The sequence below is a fragment of the Aplidium turbinatum genome, chromosome 1 (assembly GCF_918807975.1).
Source record: "Aplidium turbinatum chromosome 1, kaAplTurb1.1, whole genome shotgun sequence".
NCBI lineage: Eukaryota > Metazoa > Chordata > Ascidiacea > Aplousobranchia > Polyclinidae > Aplidium > Aplidium turbinatum.
The window spans coordinates 60,263,167-60,288,363 of NC_137472.1; the positions used below are offsets into that span (position 1 = coordinate 60,263,167).

The window sequence follows — 25,197 nt, forward strand, 5'->3', positions numbered from 1 at the left end:
CTTGTCACTTAAATACTGTACACTGCTATTTATGACATTGCAACGTGACTAAGCATATAGGCTACTGTAGTTAAATCGTTCCTGCATTAATTTCAACAGACAGTAGGCTACAATCCATTGAAGATGGCGAAAACGGTAACTGGAGGAATTATTTTACTGCTTTATGTTATTGTGAGACAACACCTGAGAGAAGTAGAATCGTTTTGCAACAAATTTATTAATTACGACCAAGAAATGCAAACACGTTGGAAGTGTTGGGCAATAAAATATAATCATTCCAGCCTTATATCATAAAAATGCAACCTAACTTTGAAATATAATAAATACAAATGTTGCTAAAAATAAAATTAATTTTAACCTGATCAGAGAGTGTTGCTGGTTTCTGCAAAGGGATAATGATTCATCTTATATTCCCAAAGATGAAATTCCCTAATAATATCAGACACTCAAGTAACTTGCTATATAAATGTAACTGAGGTAATCGTTTGTATATTTCGAGTTTATTCGAATTGGACGTGTTTCTGTGACTACAAAGTGCTAAGTAGCGCATGTCATCACTTGATTATTATTTGCCATGTTTTGTAAATAATGGTAATTACAGGGAGAGCCTACCATTTATCTACATAACATTAGAAAATAATAATTTTTCAGTTTTCGGCATCTCACAAACTAAACGTAGGCTAGTAGAAAGATTTTAGGTTCAGATTCAAAATCAGTGCTAAAAAAATAGCCTGAAACAATTGAAACACTGTCGGATGCATAACTTTTTTTGGTTTATGTATGTACTACAGCATTGTTGATGTGCAAAACAATTTTTTTTACAGATGAACTCCATCTTCTCAGTTTTTACCCTGGTGGCGACAGTGATGTGCATGCTAGGTCTCAGTTTTCAATTTGTTGTTTTCAATCCATTAGCCAGAGTGTTCAATGCGATCTTCAATGAGACTTATCAGGTGATGTTGTTGGGCCTACAACACTAGCATAAACTAATAGGAGATATTTCAAAAGTTATAAAAAAGGTTGTTCGTTTAATAAAAGCTTAACCTACTGTAGATATGATTGTTCCCATGTTTTGTTTTTGTTTCCTTGTTACTTCTAGTAAACATTAGCTTTTTAGTGGATCAACCAGTTCTAAATATGTGTGGTCTTGATTCATATACAATTGTACAGTGTACACCATATTAGATATTGTTGACCTAACTTTCGGCGTTTTAATTTGTTTCACTTCTGTCCTTTGTAATTGAATTTGCTCATTCAACTTTATTCTACTTCATTTGAGTTGACTAATTTCTGTCTGTAAGGTTAAACGTTTCATAAATTTTTGAAACACAGAATCGCTACAACGAAAGTTTACCATCTTCCGTGTGGACTACGTTGAGGTCTGTGTCTTCTTCTTCGATCGCAATAGGAGCTGCTATAGGCAGCATTTGTATTGGAAGATTACTGATGTATCTCAGCAGAAAAAATGTTCTGCTACTGTGCAACAGTTTCCTAGTGATTGGCACTGTCATCACTGCATTGTTTGGAAAATTGACGTCATCATATGAAGCCGTTATCATTGGACGTATCGTGAGTGGCCTTGCAATTGGACTTGGATTTAGTAAGTGCAACATCTTGCAATTACTTAAAATGCGTTTCAATTTCACAAAATTTAATTGCTGTAGAAAAAAAAGTTGAATTTTTCTAAGGAGTCCCACCCAGGTTCTGTTGTGATTATTCTAAGCTTTTTCTTCTTATTCTTCTTCTTCTTCTTCTTCTTCTTTTTCTAAATCGTCTTTATTTTCTTCTTTGTGTACCATACCTGTTCCAAGGTCAAGCGTTCATGCACAGTTTTTTTAATTGATCTCGGTATTTAACTGCATTCAAAATTGTTGTGATTATAACACAGGGGCGTATTCTCAATGGAAGAAAGGGAAGCATTGCTTCTCCCTTCAAAATTGAAAAAAGAGAAGACGATATTTTTTAGTAAAACAATTTCGTGTGTTTTTTTACCTGTATACGAATTAAAACAGCTTCTAACTCATGTCCCCGTATGAATTCAGCTCGGTTTTAATTTTAAAAAGTTGAAAGCTTAAGGAAGCAGAATCCATTGAGGAAAGAGTTTTCCTTTGATTTTTCCACTAACAGCAGTGTGTTTTGACTTATGAGGTTCTACTAAAATGATTGAATCTAGCAAAATAAAACTAGAAAATACTTCTTCATTTTGAAAAAAAAATCTTGTAGCCTATTAACTTTCAAATCAAAAATTGATGTTTTTTGTCTTTGCGTTCAATGAATACCTGCATAGCGATATACATTGCAACATGCACTAGATGTGGCGAACACTATGTAGGACAAACCATGACAAAGTTTTCCACACGTTGGGCCGCATTTAGATCTATTTGGAACAAGTTTAATTACTCTGATAATTCCAGTGACAAAGCAGCATTATTGAAACATTATGCAAAATTCCACATCATTGAACTGAAAAAGAAACCAGCTTTGACAGACTGCTTTGTCGTTAATTTCACTGAACAATTCGATAAACAATGGTTAGACATCGCTGAACATTAATGGCTGCAAAAATCAAAGCCACCATTATCATACATAAATTGATTCGACAATCCACTTGGTCTGTTTTGTTACTCCCATGTAGTGTAGATTATTCAACCATGTCAATTGACACTTTATTCCTTTTGATGTTGTATCAATGTAAACTTATTGCAACGGACCGTAAACTATATTGCGTTTTTCTTCGTATTCGTTTTCTTGAACGGTTGTAATTTACTTGATGGATGATAATGTTCATGTATTTCTTGAGTTTTGTTCCAGTACATTGTTGGAAATCGTGATTTTTATATTAGGCTTATGCAACCTTTTATTTAAAATAGAAATTTTACTGACGATATCGGAGTTTGGTTTGTTTATTCGTTTTACGTATTTTTCAAGTTTTATTTTTTACATGTGCTAGTTGAAGATGCTATTGGTATAGCGAAATTGATTCTTAAAAACTTTACACTAAGAGGTTAGATTGTTGTGCAAATGCCAGCATTTCATGAATGCAAAATAGCAGCAATATCTCACAATGTTACTAATTTATTGGCAACATTTGAACTTGCAACAAATAAATTTCTTGAATGAAGGATTATTTAGACTGTTTAGTTTCTTATAATTTTTTCTTGTTTGTTTTGTTTAAGTTCCTTTTCCATCAAACCATTTGTAGAAAAAATATTTAATTGCATTTTTTTGCAAATAAAATTGCTGTTAAATTTTTTTTCTTTTCATTCAGAAGAAGAGCAATGCTTTGAGTTGGTTATGTCTGAAGATTTCATGCCAATTAATGAAGAAAAAAAATAATGTTCTTGGCGATTTTCATGTGAAACTTTGATTAGCTTACAATGACAAACATCGCAACTTTCATTTTTTTAATTTCAGTAATTATTCCCATCATTCTTGCTGAAGTTGGCACCCGAGCCAGACAAAGCTTCTGGCTTTGTATATCTGGGTTATGTATCGCTTTTGGTGGTCTAGTCGGAGTTGTCTTCACCCATCCAAAGGCAAGTTTCAACTGTTTCGATAATTGGAGTTATATATTTACCATCCCTACCCAGACATCTGATAATGACATCTATGAGGAGGATGTGGAATGAGTTTTCTTTTACTGTATTTCATTATGCTTCTGCTAAGGTGAAAATAGATAACTGTGTGCTTAAGGTGAAATTAGATAACCGTGTGTAAGGTGAAAATAGATAACCGATGTGCTTTCACAATCAATATTCTTAGTCCGGCGGCAAGCTACATTTTTGTCAAAAAATATATGAACTGTTTTTTTTAAGCCAATTGTAAAGTAGCTGGTGCAAGTAGTAATGTAATCATTTTGAAATCGACAAAGACATTTGCTGTTCAAGAATTTGTTGTCTTTACGTGTTGGAAGTGGTGCCTCATTTGTCAGTTCAATCGTTTCATCTATCATCTCACAAGTACAACTATTCGATCATTTATCTGACTGTTTAACATTTGATATTTCAATAAACTACGTCATCAATCTTTCCAAAGTCTCCTTACGTGTAAGAACTAGAAACAATTGTGATAGAAACGATCATTATAACACAGCATAATGCCCTCCCGTGTCATTGTTCTTTGTATAACGGACACTTGTATATCATTACTCGATGATGTGCTGATGGATGAGCAATATCGCTAAAACTTTAAAAAAATTGGCCATTCAGTAACAAAAGTTGATAGTGCTTAAATAGGCGAGTAAGAATTGACATAAAAATAGCCGGACCCAGACATTTTTGATAACAACCATTTTTTTTCATAAAAAGATAGGTTACCTGTTTGAGACTCCAAATCTAAAATTCGGCAAAATTCGGACATAAGGAAAGGCTTTTTTGAGGGGAGCAATTATTGAACGGCGCGCCGTCTAGCGGAAGAAAAACATAAGTATTTTCCGTCGTGCTAATTCGCGAATTTCAAGTGAAACAAGGATGATTAACATAGTGTCTAGAATTACCCTTCAGCAGAATTAGCTATTTTACGTTGATTCAACGTCTGGCGACGTTGAATCGACGTAAAATAACATATTTTGTTTACTGAGTGCCTCATGTAACAGAAACTAGGCTGCAATGATAGTGCAGTGGTTGTAAAATTATGCAAAATACTAATTAACTAAGATTGATTTCGGAAAACGTAATTTCGTTTGTTACAACGTATTTGAAGAACATGAAAACTACGAGCACATAAAATTTGGTAATGATTTATACCTTGAACTTTTACAAAGAAAAGATTTCAGAAAATGCTCCGAACAAATGTTCTTGCATAATTAAGGAGTTGGATAACAACTATAACATCAGACCAGCCAAGTCATTAAATCAATTACATCATTGCCAAAGAAACACAAAAGTGGTGATCTGAAGAAATAGGTCGTTACATAGGTAGCCATTCTTACTTCGATGCAACGTCGCCAAACGTTAAGTTTAAGTAAAATGGAGCAATTTTCTCAGCAGGTTGTCAACTTGATTTCATATTGACACGTGGTCGGAGCTATGGGACAGTAAGTTACATGACCAATTCTTCAGTTCTAACTTCTAATACGCGTGCAAGCAAGTAGTTTAAAACGTTGAGTTTTTGAGCCAATATGGAAAGCAATGTAAGTAAAATCTGCGAAATTTGTCAGAAAGTGGTTGTTTGTGGAAAAAATGGCAGAACGCTGGGTTCAAAAGCAGTATCAACACTAACCCAGTGGTCTGTTAAGTATCGTGGTCAAATAAATGAGAATATTGGCGACCAACGGGAAATTGCAGTCCATAATATTTGCTACAGAAATTATACGAATCGAAAGCTTTCGCTCGAAACCAAGCAGATGCACACAAACCGCAATCTACAGCTTCGCGATTAAGGAGAACTACATTCGACTATAAAACCCATTGTTTGATTTGCGGTGAAGAAATAGATCTTGAAAAGTTCAAACAGAATCCAAAGCAATTTTCCTCGATAGGAAATGTGGAAATTGTTGACAAAAAAAAAAAAGAGTAGTTTGCTACAGGATACATTAATAGCGGAATGTGAAAAGAGAACAAATGACATTTCAATTCAAATTAAATCTAGGATACTTTGTGCAGGAGATAGACGAGCTGTAGAAGCTACATATCACAGAGATTGTCTTCAGCGATTTCTCAGTAGCTGTACTATAAAATCTGATCAGGTTGGTGGAAGCATGCTCAACTTCCGCAACTCAGATTTGTTGAAGGAAGAAGCATTCAAAAAACTCTGTTTGTGGATGAATGATATTAATCGAGTAGGTAGGCAATATACATTGCAAGAGCTACGCGATCATATGTCGACATTTTCATCTAGCGATGTTCAAACTTACAGTAGCAAACATCTAAAATGGCGTTTGCTGGAGCACTTTGATGAGCAACTGAGCATCACTGAGCAGCAAGCTGGAAGTGTTATAAAGAAAGAAATTAAAAAAATTGATAAAGCTCAAACATCTTATCCTGTTCCTGAAGACATTAATCTGGAGTATCTTGCTTCCGAAATACCGAAGTCGCTTAAAGTCTTAAATGTCTGAAATAATGCCTCGATCGCGGAGTGAATCAGAAGAAGCTTCTACAAATTAGTGTCCCATGTATTTCTGCAGTTAGCAAGCAGGATATTTTACATTTCCCCTCTTTTATTGTCAATTGGCATTTTATACATCAGGTCACAAGATCGCGTATTCTCTTGGATGTACTATCATCCCTTGGTTTTTGTGTAAGTTATGGTCAAGTAATAGCGTTTCAACGATCAGCTCGGCTACTGTAAGCCAAGCGAATAGTGATAATACGGATGAGACAATAAACTCTACAAGTCATCCCAGTTCTTTCTGTCAGTGGGTAGCAGATAACTTCGATTTTAACAAAGATACTTTGACAGGTCATGAATCATGATACAACGCATGTGATGGGCATTATAAACTGTCAAACACCAAAAATGGCAACTCGGCCACTAGTTATTGAAAAACGACACGTCAGTGCAACTGAACTACTGAAATTAGGTAATTTTGGCAATTTAGTCAAACCGTATACTGCTGCAAAGATGGGTAGCTTACTTGGAAAGCGTACGAATCAAGCAGCTGAATGCCTCTGCTGTGTTATTTACGCACTATGAATTGCTTGACACTCTGTGGCTGTGTTCAAATATATTCAATTCTAATACAATTTGGGTAGAGAGGTAACTCTTTTAAACCAACACGACATTTGGTGACGAGAGTGGGAGAGCATTTGAATTTAGCTAATTTTAATAAAAACAGTGCAATTAAAGACCATATTAGAAACTGCCAATCGTGCTCTAACAATAAACCGTCTTTGCAGTCTTTCAAAATTGTTCGTAAGTGTTTGTCCGAATTCGACACCAAGATTCACGAGGCATTGATCATCAAATCTTTAAACCCAGGGCTCAACAGGCAATTATTTGCTTGCGGAGCTTCTTACCTTTTAGCAGTTTTTTGATTGAATTATCACGTCTTGTGTTTCTCGCATTCACTTTGTTTTGTGCCACTATCTCTTGTGCTTCTGTCTTTCTTGCGTAATCTGCCTGAGTCCTTGTCTGAACAATCAATTAATTTTACCTCTGAAATACTTGACCCGTTGTGCTGTGTAATTTTCAGTTATCATTTTGTGTGAGCGAGGCAGTTTCTCAAATGTTTAGCTTTGACCATATTTTTGCTGTGATACTATATGATTCTTTAGCATTTCTTTTAATAACACTGTGCTGCGTTAATTTTAAGGTTACTAAAGTATTGACGGTTCTTAGTGTACTTTTTGATGCTGAATCCAAAACTGTTATCCGTTTTCTTCCATCAGGTCTAGTTATTTGGCAAATTGCATTTGAAGTTTTCGACAACTGCTGCTTTCAGCGTCTTGCGATTGAGATTTGTGATGTCATAAAAATGATTTAGCAAATGAATTAAGTTTTGATGAAACTTCAGTGACATCACAATGAGAAGAACATGACGAATGCACCTGATGCTTGAAAAGTTAAACATCTAAACTGTTTTTTACAGGCTGCGTTAGTGTGCAGTTAAGATGATAGTTATTGTATTTTATTTGGAAATTAGCTATGTAAAGACTTATGTGCACTCAATACTTTACCACGTCAGTATATTTGACACGTTTGTGTAATAATGATAAGTTTTGTTTTTACAGTACAATGAGAAAGTGCAAAAATGATGCAGACAGGTTCTGTTATATGTGGCAAGGTCACCCTGCATAGTCGCCAAGCAAAAATTATGCAGTTTGTTAAGAAAGCATATTATGAGTATTTTGGAGTAAAACTAGGCGATCAGGACAAGGCATTTGCTCCGCACATATGTTGTAGAGCACTCGTTGAAAGCTTGAGATTATGGAGCCTAAAGAAAATGAAGAGCTTTCCTTTTGGTATTCCCTTGGTATGGAGAGAAGGAAAAGACCATGTCACTGATTGTTATTTTCGCATGACCAACTTACAAGGTATGCTGATACTTGTACTGTATGGAGGCATTTTCATTTATTGTTTGATTTAAGAGTAACAGTGTTATTTTTCATTTCAGGAATAAACTGGAAGAACAAACAATATGTGAAGTACCCTGATGTTCCTTCAGCCATGAAACCAGTATCACATGGCCCTGGTATCCTTGTTCCAGAACCACCTGAAAAAATAAGTGAAATGGAGTGTTCATCATCTGCAGAGAGTGAACAAGACACATGGGATGCAGAGTAAAGTACAAGCCAACCCAAGCCTCTTACACAGCTTGAGCTGAATGACCTAACACGAGATTTTAATCTCACCAAAGAATAGAAGCATAGAAGCCCTGATTAGAAAGCATAGAAGCCCTCATTACGAAGCACAGGTTAAAGAGCTGCTTGAAAGCTTTCAACCCTTGGAGCCCGGATGTCTGTGAAAATGCACGAAGACCTTCGCCAGATGGAAGAAAGGTACCAAGGATACTGGGACGTAAACATGCTTGCAGATTACTGTTGGTGCTTAAAAAGAGATCTTCCCAATTCCACACATAGAAGAAAATCTTTGAAGCGACAATTTTTGTCAGCATAAATCATTTGTATTTATATTGTTATTGTATTTATCGTCGGAATATCATCATGCGCCGAACAACGCTTTCTGTGTTAAGCTATTTTGAACACTTCGTTTTTATTTCACACATTGATGTTGGCAAGTAGGTATTTCGTATTTAAAACACATTTGTGATGTTAAGTGTTTACGTGTTTATAGTGTAAGTTACATATTAACTTCTACTGTTAGGTTGATCGCCGTTGAACAAAATTATGTGTTAGGAAGCTTTCTTGGTTAGTTGTAAGCGCCTTTATTTCAACTGTGTCATTATATTTTTGTAGTATTTAAAATGGCTGTCATTGCAAAAACCTTGCATTCAAATAAAAATGCCATCTTGCTAAAATTGACAACATGCATGACCAATTAAGCTACCACAGAAATTAGTTTCTCTGTGCACAATAATGACCAAAGCTAGCATAATTAAATATGTGATAAAAAAAAAACTTGACCTGATTGAAAAAAACTGGTTACATTTTTGAGTTCAGCGCAAAAAATTGATTCAGAAACACTTAAAACATCTTTGACCTTTGCGAAAAAATTTTCAAACGCAGCACAGTGTAATGTATTTCTTATAGGCTTGAAAAGGGCTATATGACTAGCCGAAAACGTTCGCTTTTTGTTTTTTGTTTCTATAATGTTAAATGTAGTGTTGTTGCTGATTCAATTCTAAGCCAGTAAAATGGCAAGGGTTCATGGCCAATGTAGTTAAAGGTGAGTTTCAAGTTTCGTCAGTATCATTTAATCCTATGATACCGCTTAATCCCGCAACAGATGAAGCTGTTCACAGTACAATGATATTCCTTTAAGACCAAGCGAGGAAAATGAGCATATGTTGTGCACCACTAACGTTTGACCAACCCCTCTACTTCAGAGCATTCAAAATTAAACAGGACAATTTTTGCATTTTCAAAAATGTTTGCTTACGACTTGGTGGTTTTCATCAACTGATGTTTTTTCTCTGAGCAGCTTGCTTGCAACAGCTTGCTCTCCGAGAAAATATGTGCCGAACGTTGCTATTTTGCCACGCGTTCTCTGGCTGCGATACAACATCCTGCTTTTACAGAATAGAAAAAGTAAAAGTTTTTAAAATCTTAAAAGGTCTGAACAAAGTGCAACGTAAATGTGCCGCCTTCGGAAACAAGGAAGCTTTAAAAGAAGACATTTCCAGAATTGAAAAAGAATTTGCCCAAAATTCTGTACAAGCAAGGGTTTTCCATGGATACTTTGAGTTTATTGCGCTACAATTACGCTTTTTCCCAAAATATATATCAGTTGAAAGAATGCCTCCAACAAGTAGAGCATGCTACTTTCACAGCCTTCGTGTGCATCATCAAGTGTCAACATGGCGTCATTTAAAAACTGTGCTGAATCTTACTTTCTATGGATCCAAGGAAACAGCTTCTGGTCTGGTCCCAATAATGACAGATAATGAATGTGCACCCAAAACCTTTCTGAAAGAAATTAGGTGCAATCGCAGGAGCGCTAAACGTTTATGCACACCTTTTGGTTGCTCCAAGAAAGGCTTTAAGTGCAATATTCACTGTGCTTGTGAAGCTCACTGCGAAAATTCATCACTTTTAGAGTGTTAGATACCCAAGAGCTGTGAGTGTAGCAGTATATTTACGGTACTTTAATAAAAATAGTTGTTCCAGACAATTGTTCACCTAATCAAACGTCATATAAAACCGTTTTTTATTAAAGTAAAGTATATTTACTTTAATAAAAATAGTTGTAGCTCTAGAACGGGAACTCAAATTGTTACTGTGGTAGTTTTTGCAAGTAAAATATTTTTTGCAATGAATGATTTGTTAATGAAAGTGAACGCATATATTAAATATTGCCTTTTCTCTTGAAGCATTAATCGCTCAAATTGCTGATGTTCATCGTTTTATTAGCCTGTTATACGTTGATTCTACATCTGCCAACGTTATATCGCCTACATTGAATTACAATTTAACGTAGGCGATTATAATTGCGTGAAAATCATTAAACTGTAATAAATGACCAACTACGTCACAAACATGGGCGTCGGCATAAAAAAATGAAGGGGTGGGGGAGAGGCGGGGGTTGCAAAGACACAATTTTTAAAGCCAAATTCGTCTTGTAAGCTGCAACATAGGTAAGAAAAGTTCTCAATTTAAAGTAACATTTGAGTGTTGAGTTGCGAGAATTGTGAAAAAAACTACTGTTAACGTCTGGTGTAAGTGGTTATTGAGCCTACGGCGGAAAATTTTTTAGAGAAATCAAAAAAATAAAATAGGGTTGGTTGAAAACCTGATGGGAAAGTATTTGCCTGGAAGGCGAATCCGATTTTGGAAAATTGCACTCTTGCAAGCAAATTACTTGTAAAATCATAATCCGGGTGAGGGTTTAGTGCTCCTTTACTGCGACACCTATGATCACAACCTTTTTAAATAGTTTTAATACACTTATCTTTTTGTGATTGTTAATTACGTGAATATATGCGTCATATGTTGCATTTTATTTAGAGCAGATATTTACAATCGCTAAATGGCGCGCTATGCAAATTTAAAATGCTGTTTGGGGCAGTTCCTTAGGTCCGATTTTTGCCGAATTTTAGAATCGTCGGTTTGACTACCAGACAAGCCTCCTGTAACTAAAAAATGGTTGTTATCAAAAATGTCCGGGTCCAATGTCACTTCTTACTCGCCTAAAAGTAAAGTTTACATTTACTGTATTCTTGTCGTAATTGGCACCAGTCATTATCGTCTTGATGAGGTTCCTTCTATCCAGGGTTGTATAAGGCAACAAAGCGTAAATTTTTTCTGTTTTGAGATTTTGCACTGCAGATTTGTGCTATAACAGCATAAAGCGTGGTAAACGTTTTCCCAGACAGCTAAATTCGTCATTTTTACATATTCAAAGTCTGCAGATGTTGAATCAATGTAAAAATGACGAATTTTGCGTCTGGGTATATTTTTTAGGTTTTGGGCAGTGACGAACTTTGGCCAATTGCGATTTCCTTAGGGGCTGCGCCTAACTTAATTCACATTCTGATAAGTTGGAAGATCCCCAATACACTTTTCTATGTGGCTAGGCAAGGTGACAAAGACAAGACCATGGCACTGTTAAAGAAGCTACGTATTGGTACTCAGGTGCGAAAAACTCACGTTTTGCTAAACTGAGTTGTGTAAAATGTTTCGAACAAGCTTTCAAGCATTTAGCGGTGTAGCACTTTTGTAAAACGATACAGGAGTCCTGCGAAAAAGTCATAGAAAAGAAGTCTTTTAACTTGACCTGTTATCAGCCGGGACCTGATGGTTCCGCCCTTCACTAGTTTTGAAATTTTATATAGAAGGAATTCTCCTAAAGCGCTGATATTTCTTGACTTTTACTTTTTATCATTTGAGCATCGTTTAAACCTAATTTGGTTATTTTTGGAACATTATGTGGTTCACAATAAGCATTTTGTCACAGGTTGTTCAGAAATTTTGTCTAAATTCCTATATTTTGGCAATCGGCCTCGAAATGACTCATCACTTCTGCTATTGTATACACAGTGGCCGCAGTCAACCGCGAGTCAAGTCATCAATCACACATTTAAACTTAGAACTAAACGCAATGGAACTCATAGTGTAATTTATCGTTTTATCTAAATCCCAGGCAGTTTTTGTTGCGTCATTGCACAATCTCGGCAAGTGAAGTTGACCAGTTTTTACGAAGATTCGACGTGTTCAAAACATGAAAAGCAAACTTTGGCTACTAGGAATAATCCGTTACTTTAGTTTAGTATTTACACTTTGCTACTTCTGAAAAGAAAAACAGGGCTAATCACAACCGAATCATCAACCACAGTTATCCACAAAGCGTTGTACCATTATGTGTAGACGACATCAGAGGAACGGGTTATTCCAAAAAAAGAAATAATCTCGGCAAAATTTCTGATCGTCGCTCCAAATGCAATATGCCTTTTTGCACAAAGCACATATTGAAACTATGTATGTCATGCCATTCATGACATGTAAGCTACAGTTGAGAAGGAGCGATCTTTCCGGCGTAAGCACTACCTGACTACTCACAACAGAACAGCGAGCATTGTGTTTCTCTAAATGCTTGTAAACTGAATTTTTCATAACTCCACGATCATTTGTGTGTTGAACCAGAATTGTGGTACATTTCATTTTTAATTATGTAAAGGTAAAATTAACTATTATTTCATTTTTAAATATGTAAAAGTAAAATTAACTATTCTTACATTGTCTCGACATTGCCAGACTCAAGTTAAACAACCCAGACAGAAAAACCAGTCATTTTTACATTGATTCAACGTCTGAAAAATGACGGGGTTGCTGTCTGGGAAATTTAGCTAAAAGCAGCAGCCCAGGCAGAAAAGTTGGCATTTATATCGTTTCAACGTTTAGCTACATTGAAAAGTATCAAAAAGAAGCTTTTTTTCTGATTCTAAAACATTTTGGCAGGTTGAAATGAAAGCTACACTCTATGTTCTGAAATGAAACGCCTGAAAAAACAGCTGACTGGAAATCTTGTTACCTATACTTCTAACCCAGCCAGTAAATCAACCACTTTCAACAATGATTCGACGTCTGCAGACGTTAGAAATTTTGCTGGCTGGGAAAGAATGTGATAACCTAGAGTTCTTTCAACCAGAAAATCAATCTGCGAAGGTTGAATCAATGTAAAAAAATGATTTGCTGGCTGGGACGCGACAACTATTTTATGCTTTCATTCATCTTGATTTGTCATGAGAGATACTGCGATGCTAAGCAGCCATGACCACATGTGGAGAACCTATCAGTGCAATTCATCACAATAAACTCAAAATCGCTTGATGTAGTATGAATATGAAAAATACTGTATTTATTGTAGGAAAAAATAATTTGTTTTAAAGTATTTTTTTGAATGGTCACAAAATCATCAAAATTAAAATTCGAACGAAGAAAATCGGACATAAAATGACTAAATGCCAGCAAAATTCGCGTTTTTAGAGCTTTTTTGCAACATATGTCTTCAGAATACACAAACTAAGCATTTATTTCGAAAACAAATAATTACAATATAAAATAAAAGCATTTGACCATGTACATGCAAATTTTCTCAAATATGCGATATTTACCGGCTGAGTTATAACCCATTAATCAGGGCGTGGCCAAATGGTCCCGTCTCGTGCTTTTCGTGTGTCTTTGACACGAATACCAGAAAGGGTTAATTGAAGATGCATATAAACGTTTAATAAAATCATAATACTTTCGTTGTATTGTGATAATTGTATTGATTTGATAATGATAGTATTGATTTTGTTTTTTAAATATTTAAAATGTTTAGACTGAATTGGAAAACGAATATGAAGAAATTCTGAAAGAAATGAAAGGAAGGAAAATCATTGCATTGAAGGAAATTTTTAAAACAAAACAATACAGGTTAAAATCTATTTGTCATCATTGTTTGATTATGAGAATCTTGCTTGAGAAAAGACTGAGAAAGCTTCTTTGAGAGCTTATTCCTGACAGTTTCACATACTTGCAGAAGCTTTAAACTAGCGGACGCAATTCCAATCACCGAAATTGGCAGAGTGAAGTTTCCGTTTGTTGTGGAAGTGCTTTTTTCTGAGAATTACAGCATTTCATTCACTAGATGCCGGTGAAATAAAAAACTGCTTTTAAAATACGTTTCTCAATGGCACGTTCCAAAGGTCGAACCAGAGAATAACCAACTGAGCGATCGGGCAGGCCATTATGAATTGTTATTATACAGTAAATAGCCTATGTAGGCCTAGTAGTTATTGAGCAACGTTTTGTGTGCCCATTCTATGTCAGACCAATTTAATCAATACAAACTGTAACATTTGCGAGAACCTTTCGAACAAATCTGATGCTTTATGGCAAAAGGCTCAGGAATCAGCATAGCTGATCAAGCCTTACTTGCATTATTGTATCACTGTAAGTTACTGAATTGTTCCATGGTTAAGCGTTATTGATAGACTCTGGTCCAAACATCAGATCAACTAGGATCAATAAAAAAAAATGTTGTCGATTTAGTGACTCAGCAGAACTAAGTGCATCTTATTAGCAAAGTTTTTTTTATTTTTAGAATGCAGTTTATAAACGTCCTCTGCCTTTATGCAAGCATTCAGTTTGTTGGAATTACCGCCATAGTACTTTACTCCGATAGAATATTCACACTTGCTGGGATACCGGAAGATCAAGTTACCAATATGACGATTGGTTTATTTGCTGCTCGTTTTTGTGGTTCGATTTTTGGTGTAGGTCCCAATTTTTACTGTTACACATAGTTTTTGTTTTATTTAAGTTTCCGCCTGGTGGTTGAAAATTTAGATTAAGTGAACGGGAAGTGAAGGAAGCCAATCTTTGTGTCCACCATAAAGCATGCCTTTAAGTTTTTTGCCAAAAGCACAGCCGCTTGCTTATGAGCGGTGTCGAACCGGTACCCTTTTGAGTGTTGAACCAGTGCTCTCACTACTAGGCTATGCAGCCGACGCATAAGTGAATGAGGCAAACACTAAGTGATTAAATATTTAGTTATTTTTTATGTTTTGTTTAATTTTGCTGTATAAAATTTCTACCGATTTACTGGTTTTGGATGAATCGATGTGATGGGTCATTTGGGATAATCAACAGTGGTCGACCATGTAGTTTTAGAAAGGGGTCAGAAATGATTCGCCCTTCGCGTACTTTAGTTCCGTCGACCGCTAGCTACATAATACGTAACATCTATATTATAGATCATGATAAAATGATGTATGGGTTTCTTTGGTTGGCAATCGAAAATTCAACTTGTGTTCAAGCATGGCCACCTAAAGATACGGCCTGATTTGTCACATTTTGCAGAATTTTTCAGGTTTTTCTAACTTTGGGCGAACGTTTAAATAAATTTTTCTAAAAATTAGATTTTTACGCTTTCTTTATTCTCTTCCCCAGATGATACTCTAGGTTTTAACATCATCACATGCTGAAAAACAAAGAAAATTTGATTTTGTAGATTTTAGTCAGACTGTTAATTTTCAATAACAGTCTGATATTGCGTTTTTCAACTTACTTTTTCTCATTTGCTACTGCTTCCTCAAGGCAACAAAAAATTTTTTTGTCATTAGGAAACCGCAAAAAGTAAAAACATCTCAAAAAATGTCAGTGAAGCACTAGCAGTAGCTGTAATCAAAATCTGCAAAATGTGACAAATCAGGCCGCATCTCAAGGTGGCCATGGTTCAAGTAATCAGCAGTGATGTACGCGTATACAAAAAATGCGTAAACGCAAACGTTCGAAAAACCATACGTCGTATGAGTCAACGTAACTTGTAAAAAAAGTTGGCGGCGTCAGCGTCAGCGCATACACTAACGTAAACTCATTTTGTTTGCTAGGTGCCAAACATTCACACGGTATAAACCACTCGAAACAAACAAGTTTTATTTTGAATATCCACGAAGAAACACAAGCATCTGAAAGTGTTCATCTGACATTTTGCTACGTATTGGTTTCAATATGTTTTTGCCCATTGAAAACATTCTTTCAACTGCAGCGCTGGAAGGTATTGGCGTGTTGTAGCGAAAAAAAAAATACATTGAAAAGTATACGTTGACGCTATACGCTAAAAACCGCGAAAACTTTACGGCGTAGCCTTAAGCAACAACTATCCAATAAAATGTGGCCGCAAGCGTTAGCGTAAACAAAAAGTACACGGTGCAAGTCTACGGCGTAGAATTTGAGGCGTATACGTACATCTCTGGTAATCAGTGGTAGATCCACAAGTGAGGCGTTGGGGGCGATCACCTTCCCTCTAAAATACAGCAACGTAAATTTATTCATAGGGTGTTTGCAGTGCTGTATTCGAGGGTATACGGCGGTATACGCAGTATACTCTTTGCTTTTTCGAGCAACTAATAGTATACCCTCTGGTTTTCCAAAGAGAGTGCCTATGCTATCCTTAATGATTCTTGACAACTACTAGATCCCAAATTTGTAAAGATGATTAAGATGTAGATTCCTCTCGGCAAGCTGTTTGAAATGTATTCATGGAAAAATAAACAATTTTGTTCCTTTCGTCCAATTTTGATGTTGATAATTCATGTTAAGGTAGAATAAAGATTATTACTTTGAAAGTTGTGTATTATTTATCATTTTTGCAAATCTGGCAGTATACCCTGTGCTTTTTTTACGAATACAACACTGTGTGTTTGTAAGGTCGGCGCTTACATATTATTGTGTTTTGTTGGACCCCATCTCTCTTATTGGATCCGCCTTTGGCCGTTATATTATTTTCGAGTTTCAATTTTAATGGAGTTAGTTGATAACCAACACTATATGCTGCAGGTGAAGCTTGTTGGAAGATTTGGTGAAAGAAAAGTGTTGTTAGTATCACAATCTATGGATATAATTGCACTGGCCATCTTCACAGCATCACAAGCAATGACGCATTTGGCTCCTGCTGTTTTGCCATACGTATCGGTTTCTGCAATCCTCCTTTTCTCAGTATTGTAAGGAATTGTTTTTTTAGTCACCTTAATGGTTGTCCAGGTGTACATAAGGGCTGTGAATTAAGCCTTGAGTCGAAATGAATTAGTAGAATGCTCTATTTTTTTTTTCGTATTTTGTAAAAGAATAACTATATTAGGAATGACCTAATATAGAAATGTCCCTAGTTATTGCGATAGCTGGCTAACATATTAAACTTGGACATTATAAATGTTACATATTTACGGTATTATTATAGCAGTATGTCAAGCTTGCAAAACATTCTCCTTTACTTCTCTTTCTTTGGCATTTGTAACGCTTCAACATCCCTAGGTATGGTTCAGAAGAAACCACTTTAATGCTTTCCTACAGCATAGACATAACAACTAGATGCAATATATTTTGAGTAACAGGTTTTATACTCACTTATGAATACTGAAAAGTTTAGGAGTTTATGGGGATAACTATCTTCTCTTGCACTAATTGCAGCGTTCATCTGTTGAAAGTAACAGTAAAAGCAACGACAAACAGGTTGATTTATTGCTTCACTGACGTTTTGCGCACCATGACGATGCGCATCCTCATCGTTATGTTATTTTCTCTGAGGATGCGCATTGTCATAGTGTGCGAAACGTCAGTGAAGTAATGGATCCACCTGTTTTTTCGCTTTTACTTTCACTTTCATCAGATGAACGTTGCAACTAGTGCGAAAAACGATATACACTTATGAAATGTCAAATGAAAATGACAATAACACTTGGGCTTTGATGCATTTGCATCAGCAATCAAGCATTAAGCAATTTAACCGATTCAGAAATTAAAATTGTGGATTGTTTTTCACCTCAAGTACTATCCGAAATTTGCTGATTAAAGGTAAAGGTGGTCCCATACTTGATTCAAGTGCCGGGTATGAGGAAATAAGGTTTTCATTGTACTAAGCCTTCGGCACTAGGAAGAGTATGGTGGCTAGTTCCTTTCTCTCGGCCTTTTCTGCAGCAATTACGCCAACCCAATTTATTACACCCTAGGTAGAGGTAAGCACTGGCCGAGTGGTTAGCGCGTTGGGCTCGCAGTCGAGAGCCTGCATGTTCGACTCCAGCCACCCGCACTTGCTGTTGTTTCTCTGGGCAAGAAGCTTTACGATAATTGCCTCTACCCAGTGATCGATTTCGAGTAATGGGTAGTACCAAATTTAAGTCATAAGTAGAGTAGACAACCGGAAACAGACATTGCAGTCGGCTGCAGCGTGGGTCAGGTGTACATCGGAAGGCGTACACCGATGCATAGCGCTCAAGTCCACTTTTCCGCAATGCAGGATAAAGATAATAAAAAAAACAAACAAAACAAAACAAAGCGGTATTTTCAACAACCAGCTGAACGCGTAATTCGAACCAGTTGAGCTACCGGAAAACTTCAATACCTTTTTCACACATGTACCATCTATTATACTATAGGCTACATTGGTATAACACCCGACGCTCAAGCTCCAATTAGCTTTATACTCAATAGACAAATACCCAATTATTTCAAAAATGTTGAAAATGCATAGGAATCAAGGTATGAAATAATTTATCCCAAAATATGAAAAAAACACATCAAAAAGCCTACAAATTATTCAGTAAAATTTGCTAAAACACTTCTTCAAAATTCAAGAACTATAAAAGCGATATCCACTACCTGAATTTATGTACAATGGCAATTTTTTTTGCATTTCTTACGTTTGTATTTGTTGTGTTTATTATTTTTTTCGTTCTCCCTTCTTTCTTCTTCTTTATTGTGTCGATTTGCTTTTTGAAAACGCAATATTTGCTTTCGTATAACTGTTTAAATGAGATAGTGCAGACTCGACGACTTCCTACTCCTTTTTAGGGCTACGGTCTTTCCCACTGTCTCATTGAAAGCACACTGTATGTTTTTGTTTTATGTACGTTTTTTTGCATTCAAAAACACTAAATGACCATCCATCCAGATTTGCATAATTGGAAAGCCAACGCCTTATTCGCTGCGCCATCCATCGCTGATTACAATCAGCGATGGGTGGCAATGTTAAGATAAACTTTTCACAAACTGATTCTCGACTGATCAAATGTGTATCTTCATCTTCCTCTTGAAAGATCCGCAGTTAATCCATCTAGCCGTTAGATTGTTCTTTTATTTTGCAAAATTTACATTTGTCCCAATATCCACAACAAATAATGAACTATCATCACGTCACTAAAACACCAGAGATAAGTTTAAAGTTTGAGTAGCCTAAGAGCTTCTTATGTTCCTTGATTCTTACGATCACTGGTCAACAAAATTTTTTTTTTCTGCTGTTTGGACTTCGACAACTGATTTCAGGTAATTTTGCGGTGCTGAATCCGAATCTTAACTCAGGTTTTTACTATCACATCAAATTTTTGAAATATAATAACAAAAATACTTTATTTTTCCCAAAAGTGAAAGATTTGACATTGCGTATTTACTACTCAAATTTTCAGTGCTTTAACGAAAGGTTAGTATTAGAGAGGCTTAAATAAGGTTACTGGACAAGCATCGCCATAGGCCTGGTTAAATCTTTGTAATTTTATGCAAAACATTGGCGGGGGGAGTGGGTCAGTTACACTTTTAGCTTGTTATTACTGCCTTGTTAATAATGTTGCTTAGCAAACAAATTGGTATCAAAATTTTAGTGGGTGGGTGTATTTCAGCTGCTTATGCACCACATGGCCTGGATTTCTGGATACAGCACAGTGTGTGTTTGTGATAAACGCAAGGTCAAATTTTCCACTTTAGACAAAAGTAACAATTTGTTGTTATCATATCTCACAAACCAGACGTGATAGGCAAAATCTGAGGTCAGATTCGGATTCAGCAGCCCAAAATTACTCTAAATCAGTTTTCAAAGTTCATGCCGCAAACATCGTGTAGACCAGTGTTATTGGTAAAGTTAAAAATAATTAACAAACCTCACCGTTATTTCAATACTTAGTTAGTGTTATAACATAAATAAAATGTGATGCTTAACTATCTCAGTCTACTTTATCCCACTACTTTATTTACAGCTTTTCCGGTGGAACTCTTCTCTCTACAACATCTGTTGCCACAGCGATAACTATAGCGCCTACCAGATCAACAATTATGGGTTTTGTCATTGTGATTTTTTGGATTCTATTTTGGTTTGTGGGATTTATTCCACCATACTTGGAGGTATGCATAAATATTTTGTTACAAGATGGCAAATTTAAGATCAGTCATTTACATTAAAATTTTCTGTATAATCTCAATAGTTTATTTTACAAACTAATCGATCTTTTATCGTTTAATTCAATAACTAATCAAGATAGCACTTGAATGACCGTCTGGCTAATGCACTAAATGTGATCTTAGGTAATGGGAGCATACTCGTTTACACCATGGATTGGATGCAGCATAATTTTCCTAGTCTACTTCATCATGTTCATTCCAAATACTAAAGGAAGAAGCCTTGATGAAATACAAGCAAAACTAAATTATCGAAGATTCAGTTCTAAGAGTTTCAATTTGTCTACAATTACGAAACCCAATCAGCCAATACCAATCACAATTGCTTGAGAAAAGCGTCAACTCGGACAGATATGGCTAAAAAACATCAAAATACTTCTCAAAACTTTAAATTGAACAACATGTTTTTTTTTTGTTTTTGTGTCTCTACCACTTCAATACAACATAGCCTATTAAAAAATAAAGTAAACCAAGTTTTCTCATATGGATTACTGCTTCTATTGATCATTGCATAAAAAGCGTGAAAAGAAAACCACCAAAAATGGTACAACAACGTCTATTTGTTACTTTTATTGTGATGCTTCATGTGAGCAGTACGGTTTTTAGAAAATAACTTCCATTGAAACATTTTGTTTTTAGTTCTACGTTATCCGTGTCTGTAGGTTAGATAGTTTTTGTTTTTGCATACATGCATGCGTTTGTCTATCTTGTAAATTTATTTTTATAAAAAGGTGCCTTCAAGATTATAACAAGAAAAGGCATCGTAAAGGCAATATGAGCTACAGCAGTACTTGAACATATCAATGTATCAATATTGACATATGATATTGATGATTATGTGCTTCACCTGATAGACCTTGGCAAACTTGGTCTTCTAAATTTCATTATTATTTTTCATTTGCATAAAATCATTAGTTTTGACTATTGTGTTTGTGGTGCATCGATTCAAGCTGTTCATATGTTCATCTTTTCCATCTTCTGCTTCTTTTTCCTTGTGTCATGCGCAAGAGTGCTAATTTTTCCAAATTTCTATGTTTGTGATTATGACCTACCATGATAAAATCGTCACCACTTTTCTGTTAACTCCATGAAAGTTTTAACATTGTTCTGAGAAACCACATCTCAGCTTGACAGTTTAGCATATAAAAAAACAAAAACTGTTGTCTCATTTGTGTGTGATGTTGATTTTTCAATGCTTTTAAAATGATGATATATTCTATGATTACATTAATACAGTAGGCCAATGACACAATGACTTATGCATTTTATTATATTTTGGTTCAATTAGCCTAATAAATTTGGTGCTAGGCCTACATTGTGATATCAAAAAGCTTGGGCAATGTATTTTTTAATGCATCTGTATCACTGTTTATTCTCCAATAAAATCTTAACTGTCAAATTTTAATTATTTAATTCCAATTTAATAAAAAAATCCAATAATGCATCGATAGCTCAGTTGCTTAGCGCGTAACTTAGTGAACGAAGAAACGTTAGAACCAAACGGCGCTGGTTCGACTCTCGCAGTGTGCTATTGGGAAACGAACGTTAAGGACTGCTCTCAATTCAGCATCATCTAATGGATGGAATATTTCCCTCGCAACAAGACTTCCACAATTGGAAACTTCACTGCGTCAATCGAGGTGACCGGGTCTGCGTCTGTGGTTCAAAGCCTCTACCAGTATGCAATATTGCCAGGATTAAGCTCTCAAAGAAGCTTTCCCAGTTCGAGAACAAAGATTTAATCAATCAATTTTTCAAACTTGTTTTGTCTTGTTACATTGGTGTTGTGGCAGCAAATTTTTATGTTGAAAACTAAATTTGAAGAAGGCTAGTAACTAGTAGAAAAATACCGTTTGATACAATACACAAAAAGGTGATTGGTGTCAACAGAATGACTTACTTTCGGTGTAATATAAATCCAGCTTTTGTATAGCGTCACTTTTTGTAAGGTGGATATGGGCCATTTAGTCTTACCTGGTGTGCATCTTAGTCTACCATTTATCGTGTTGTAGCAATTTATATTTCATGACTTTGTTGTGGATATTACGGCGTATTTAGCGATCCTGATTGTATGTTCTGTTTATGTTATATTGCCATGGCTTGTGGTAAGCTAGTTCAAACGTGCTGAACTAAAATAGGCGAAGCGGTTGCTAAACAAATGCTGTAGTATCTTTGTCAAAAAAGGTGTGTAGGCTTTCTCTGTCCAACAGAGGACAGCGACAGTCGTTACTGATCGCTGTCGTGGTGTCGAACACAAATGCCAAAACTCTGTTTACAACTCCACCTCCAGATTTTTGATCTTTTGCAACATTTCATTGAGTGTAATTGGTTACTAGAGAGTAGAAAGTAGAGAGCACCCAAAGTTGGTACTCATCTATCAAGGCTATTGTGCTCTATATACAGTATAGTATATACATTAAACGATCTTCAAAATCTAAAAATACCCAAACTTGATGTGTGAAAAGATAATAAAGTGACCAATTTGGTTTTGCAAGAAGTTGCTAAAGTAATGATTATAAACTGTGGTAATTTTAGGAGAAGAAGAAGTTCTTTTATTTTGCATCATCAGCACATGCGAAAAAACAAAACAATACAAGATTACAATGTGAGCTAGGTTGTTTGCTGATGACGATGGGAGTGACAGAAGGACCGAACTGATCATCGAGTCTGCCACACCCGAGTGGTGTCATGGCTTATTTAAATTTTTATTATATAGGAGAAACTGTAATGTGCAAGTCACAGCTTTTGCAGAGGTTCATATTTTTGTATCCAAACTAACAAAAAAAAAATTCTTTTTAAAGATCAATCAAGGCGTTTAAGGTCAACTGAATCCATCAAACTTTAGATCAAGAATGGGTATCTATAGGTATGACGGTTTGGCATAGATTCTACGTTGCTTTTCCGACGGTCAATCAATAAAACCCTGCTGGAAATTTTCTTTGCACGGTTGATTGAAGTTTGCAAACGCTTTAAATTATATTTTTACATTGAGTCGAACTGTTGAAGAACATAGAATAGCAGATAACTAACGTTGGTGAGCATAGAGGCTATCGGAGTGGTTCCGTTTCAATCATCAGCGCGTGCAAAGCGCGCCCTCTCGCTATTTTCTAAAGGCAAGGAGTATTACAAAACCATTACATGTACTGCAATATGCTCAACCGTGAATGCAAAACTTATTGCATGAAACGGTAACTAGCTGACACAAGCAAGGTCAGGCTGATACAAACAGTGATGATTGGTGCAATAATGCGTCATAAAGACCTGAAACTACCTAAAAACAAACGAGAAAGTTTATTCCGGTCCATAACTTTTACCTAAAAATATGTCAATTTAAGTGAGTTTCAAGTATAATGATTTTCAATTTTACAGTTTAGCATGTAATCAGTAGGCGCTGACCCAATCAGCAAATCGATCTTTATTTTGATTGATTGAGTTTATATTGATTATATAGATTCAACGTTGCTGACATAGAGCCAATATGAAAAAGGATTGAGTTGTTACCTACCGTTGGAAGTTGTCATGATTCAATGTGTAGCTCAATGATAGCAACACTGGCGATTTGTGTGTTTTGTTTTAATTTGAAGTTTTTTGTTTCATACTCTGAAATTTACTCAGAGGAATTAACATAAAAAACCATTCATTCTTGTAAAGCCTTGATGAGAAAGATATTCGTTCGTTTGTTAAATTGAACCTTGTCGATTAAATGCAGAACAACATTGATACGTGAATTATTTTCCATATACATAACAAGTTAAATAATTAATGTAATGCTGTAAAACCAAATTTGGAACAAACAAACTCTTTAAAACTTGCAAGTAAAAATGTTCTCATCAAGTTTTGTTTTTATAGTTGAACGAACATCGAATAGAAAAATAACGTTGTTATACTTTTTGAAATAAAAATTTTGATTGAAATTTAGTTGAGTGCTAAAGCAAAGTGGATTTGAAGATGGCACAAACGGTGATTAGCCTACACCTCATAATGTAGGCTATTGTGGATAACTTGGTGTGCTAAAATTACAGGTCATATTTTTTGATTGAAATATTTATCTTTTTCTTCAACAGGTTCATCATGTGTGATCAGCTTTAATCTCCCTTACAAAAGCTTTACAAAAATTTAATTATAAAGAAAATTTAGGGCCAAATTTTTCCAGAAAAGTATGCTTTTTTTGTCAAAAAGTATGCCTAATGGTTAATCCGGCCCTGATACCACCTCTCTCTATTTCTATTTTTTGTTTTTACTAGTACTGCCGGCATACTCTTCACTCGGTAGTTTGCTTGATATTGTCAAGCTATTTAATTTTTTGTTGTCCTTTTGTTCGTTTGCATTGCACTATCCTAGCCGACCTTAAATTTTCCAACGAGTTGTTTCTTGCAATATGTCCGAAATATCTTAATTTTCTGTGATTAGTGTTGTTATTCAAACTCCAGTTATCGTCTAGTTTATTGGGTATCAAATTTACAGTATTTGTTTTTGTGGCACCACATTTCAAATCTTTTTAACTTTTTAAAGTCACGTTTTGTGCTTGTCTAAATTTTTCTACCATACGTGGCAATTGGACATGCGAGAATTTGCAGTAATCTTAAGCTTGTGTTTTTACCAACTGACCTCTGTTTCCACTCCGTTGCAAGTGATGTCAAAGCTATTTTTGCAATCGCCTTCTAATTTCTGTGTTATCATCGCCAGGGTTTGTTATGACGCTGCCTAGATAGCAGAAACTAGTTCATTTTTAACAGAATTTCCTACCAATGTATAAGAGTGTTTTACTTATGACGATCACTTTTTTTGTGGGATGTAATTGCAAACCATATTCTTTACTTCTTGACTTGATCCTATTCAAAAGTTCTTGCAGTTCCGTTAAACTTCCACCGATTAACACTATGTCGTCAACATATCAAAAGTTGGTTACCATTTTTTCTGCAATTTTCAGAGA

General features: G+C 35.5%; 2 protein-coding genes across 3 annotated transcripts; both read left to right on the forward strand.

Annotated features, from left to right (window-relative positions):
• Window positions 1-59: 59 nt before the first annotated feature.
• Window positions 60-22,366, forward strand: LOC145774077 (solute carrier family 2, facilitated glucose transporter member 5-like). 2 transcript variants are annotated; one of them, XM_082585229.1, is made up of 10 exons: window positions 60-135; window positions 825-953; window positions 1,333-1,600; window positions 3,415-3,536; window positions 11,520-11,690; window positions 13,879-13,973; window positions 14,644-14,815; window positions 16,881-17,044; window positions 20,066-20,210; window positions 20,391-22,366. In XM_082585229.1, exons 1-10 carry the CDS (start codon window positions 124-126, stop codon window positions 20,592-20,594), a joined length of 1,482 nt encoding a protein of 493 aa, XP_082441355.1. In that variant the 5' UTR covers window positions 60-123; the 3' UTR covers window positions 20,595-22,366. The 2 variants fall into 2 exon arrangements, with proteins under 2 accessions (XP_082441355.1, XP_082441362.1); XM_082585236.1 differs by having other exon boundaries at window positions 14,644-14,758.
• On the forward strand, window positions 7,691-8,223 carry LOC145768677 (uncharacterized). The gene is made up of 2 exons (XM_082580243.1): window positions 7,691-7,973; window positions 8,054-8,223. Exons 1-2 carry the CDS (start codon window positions 7,691-7,693, stop codon window positions 8,221-8,223), a joined length of 453 nt encoding a protein of 150 aa, XP_082436369.1.
• Window positions 22,367-25,197: the final 2,831 nt, after the last annotated feature.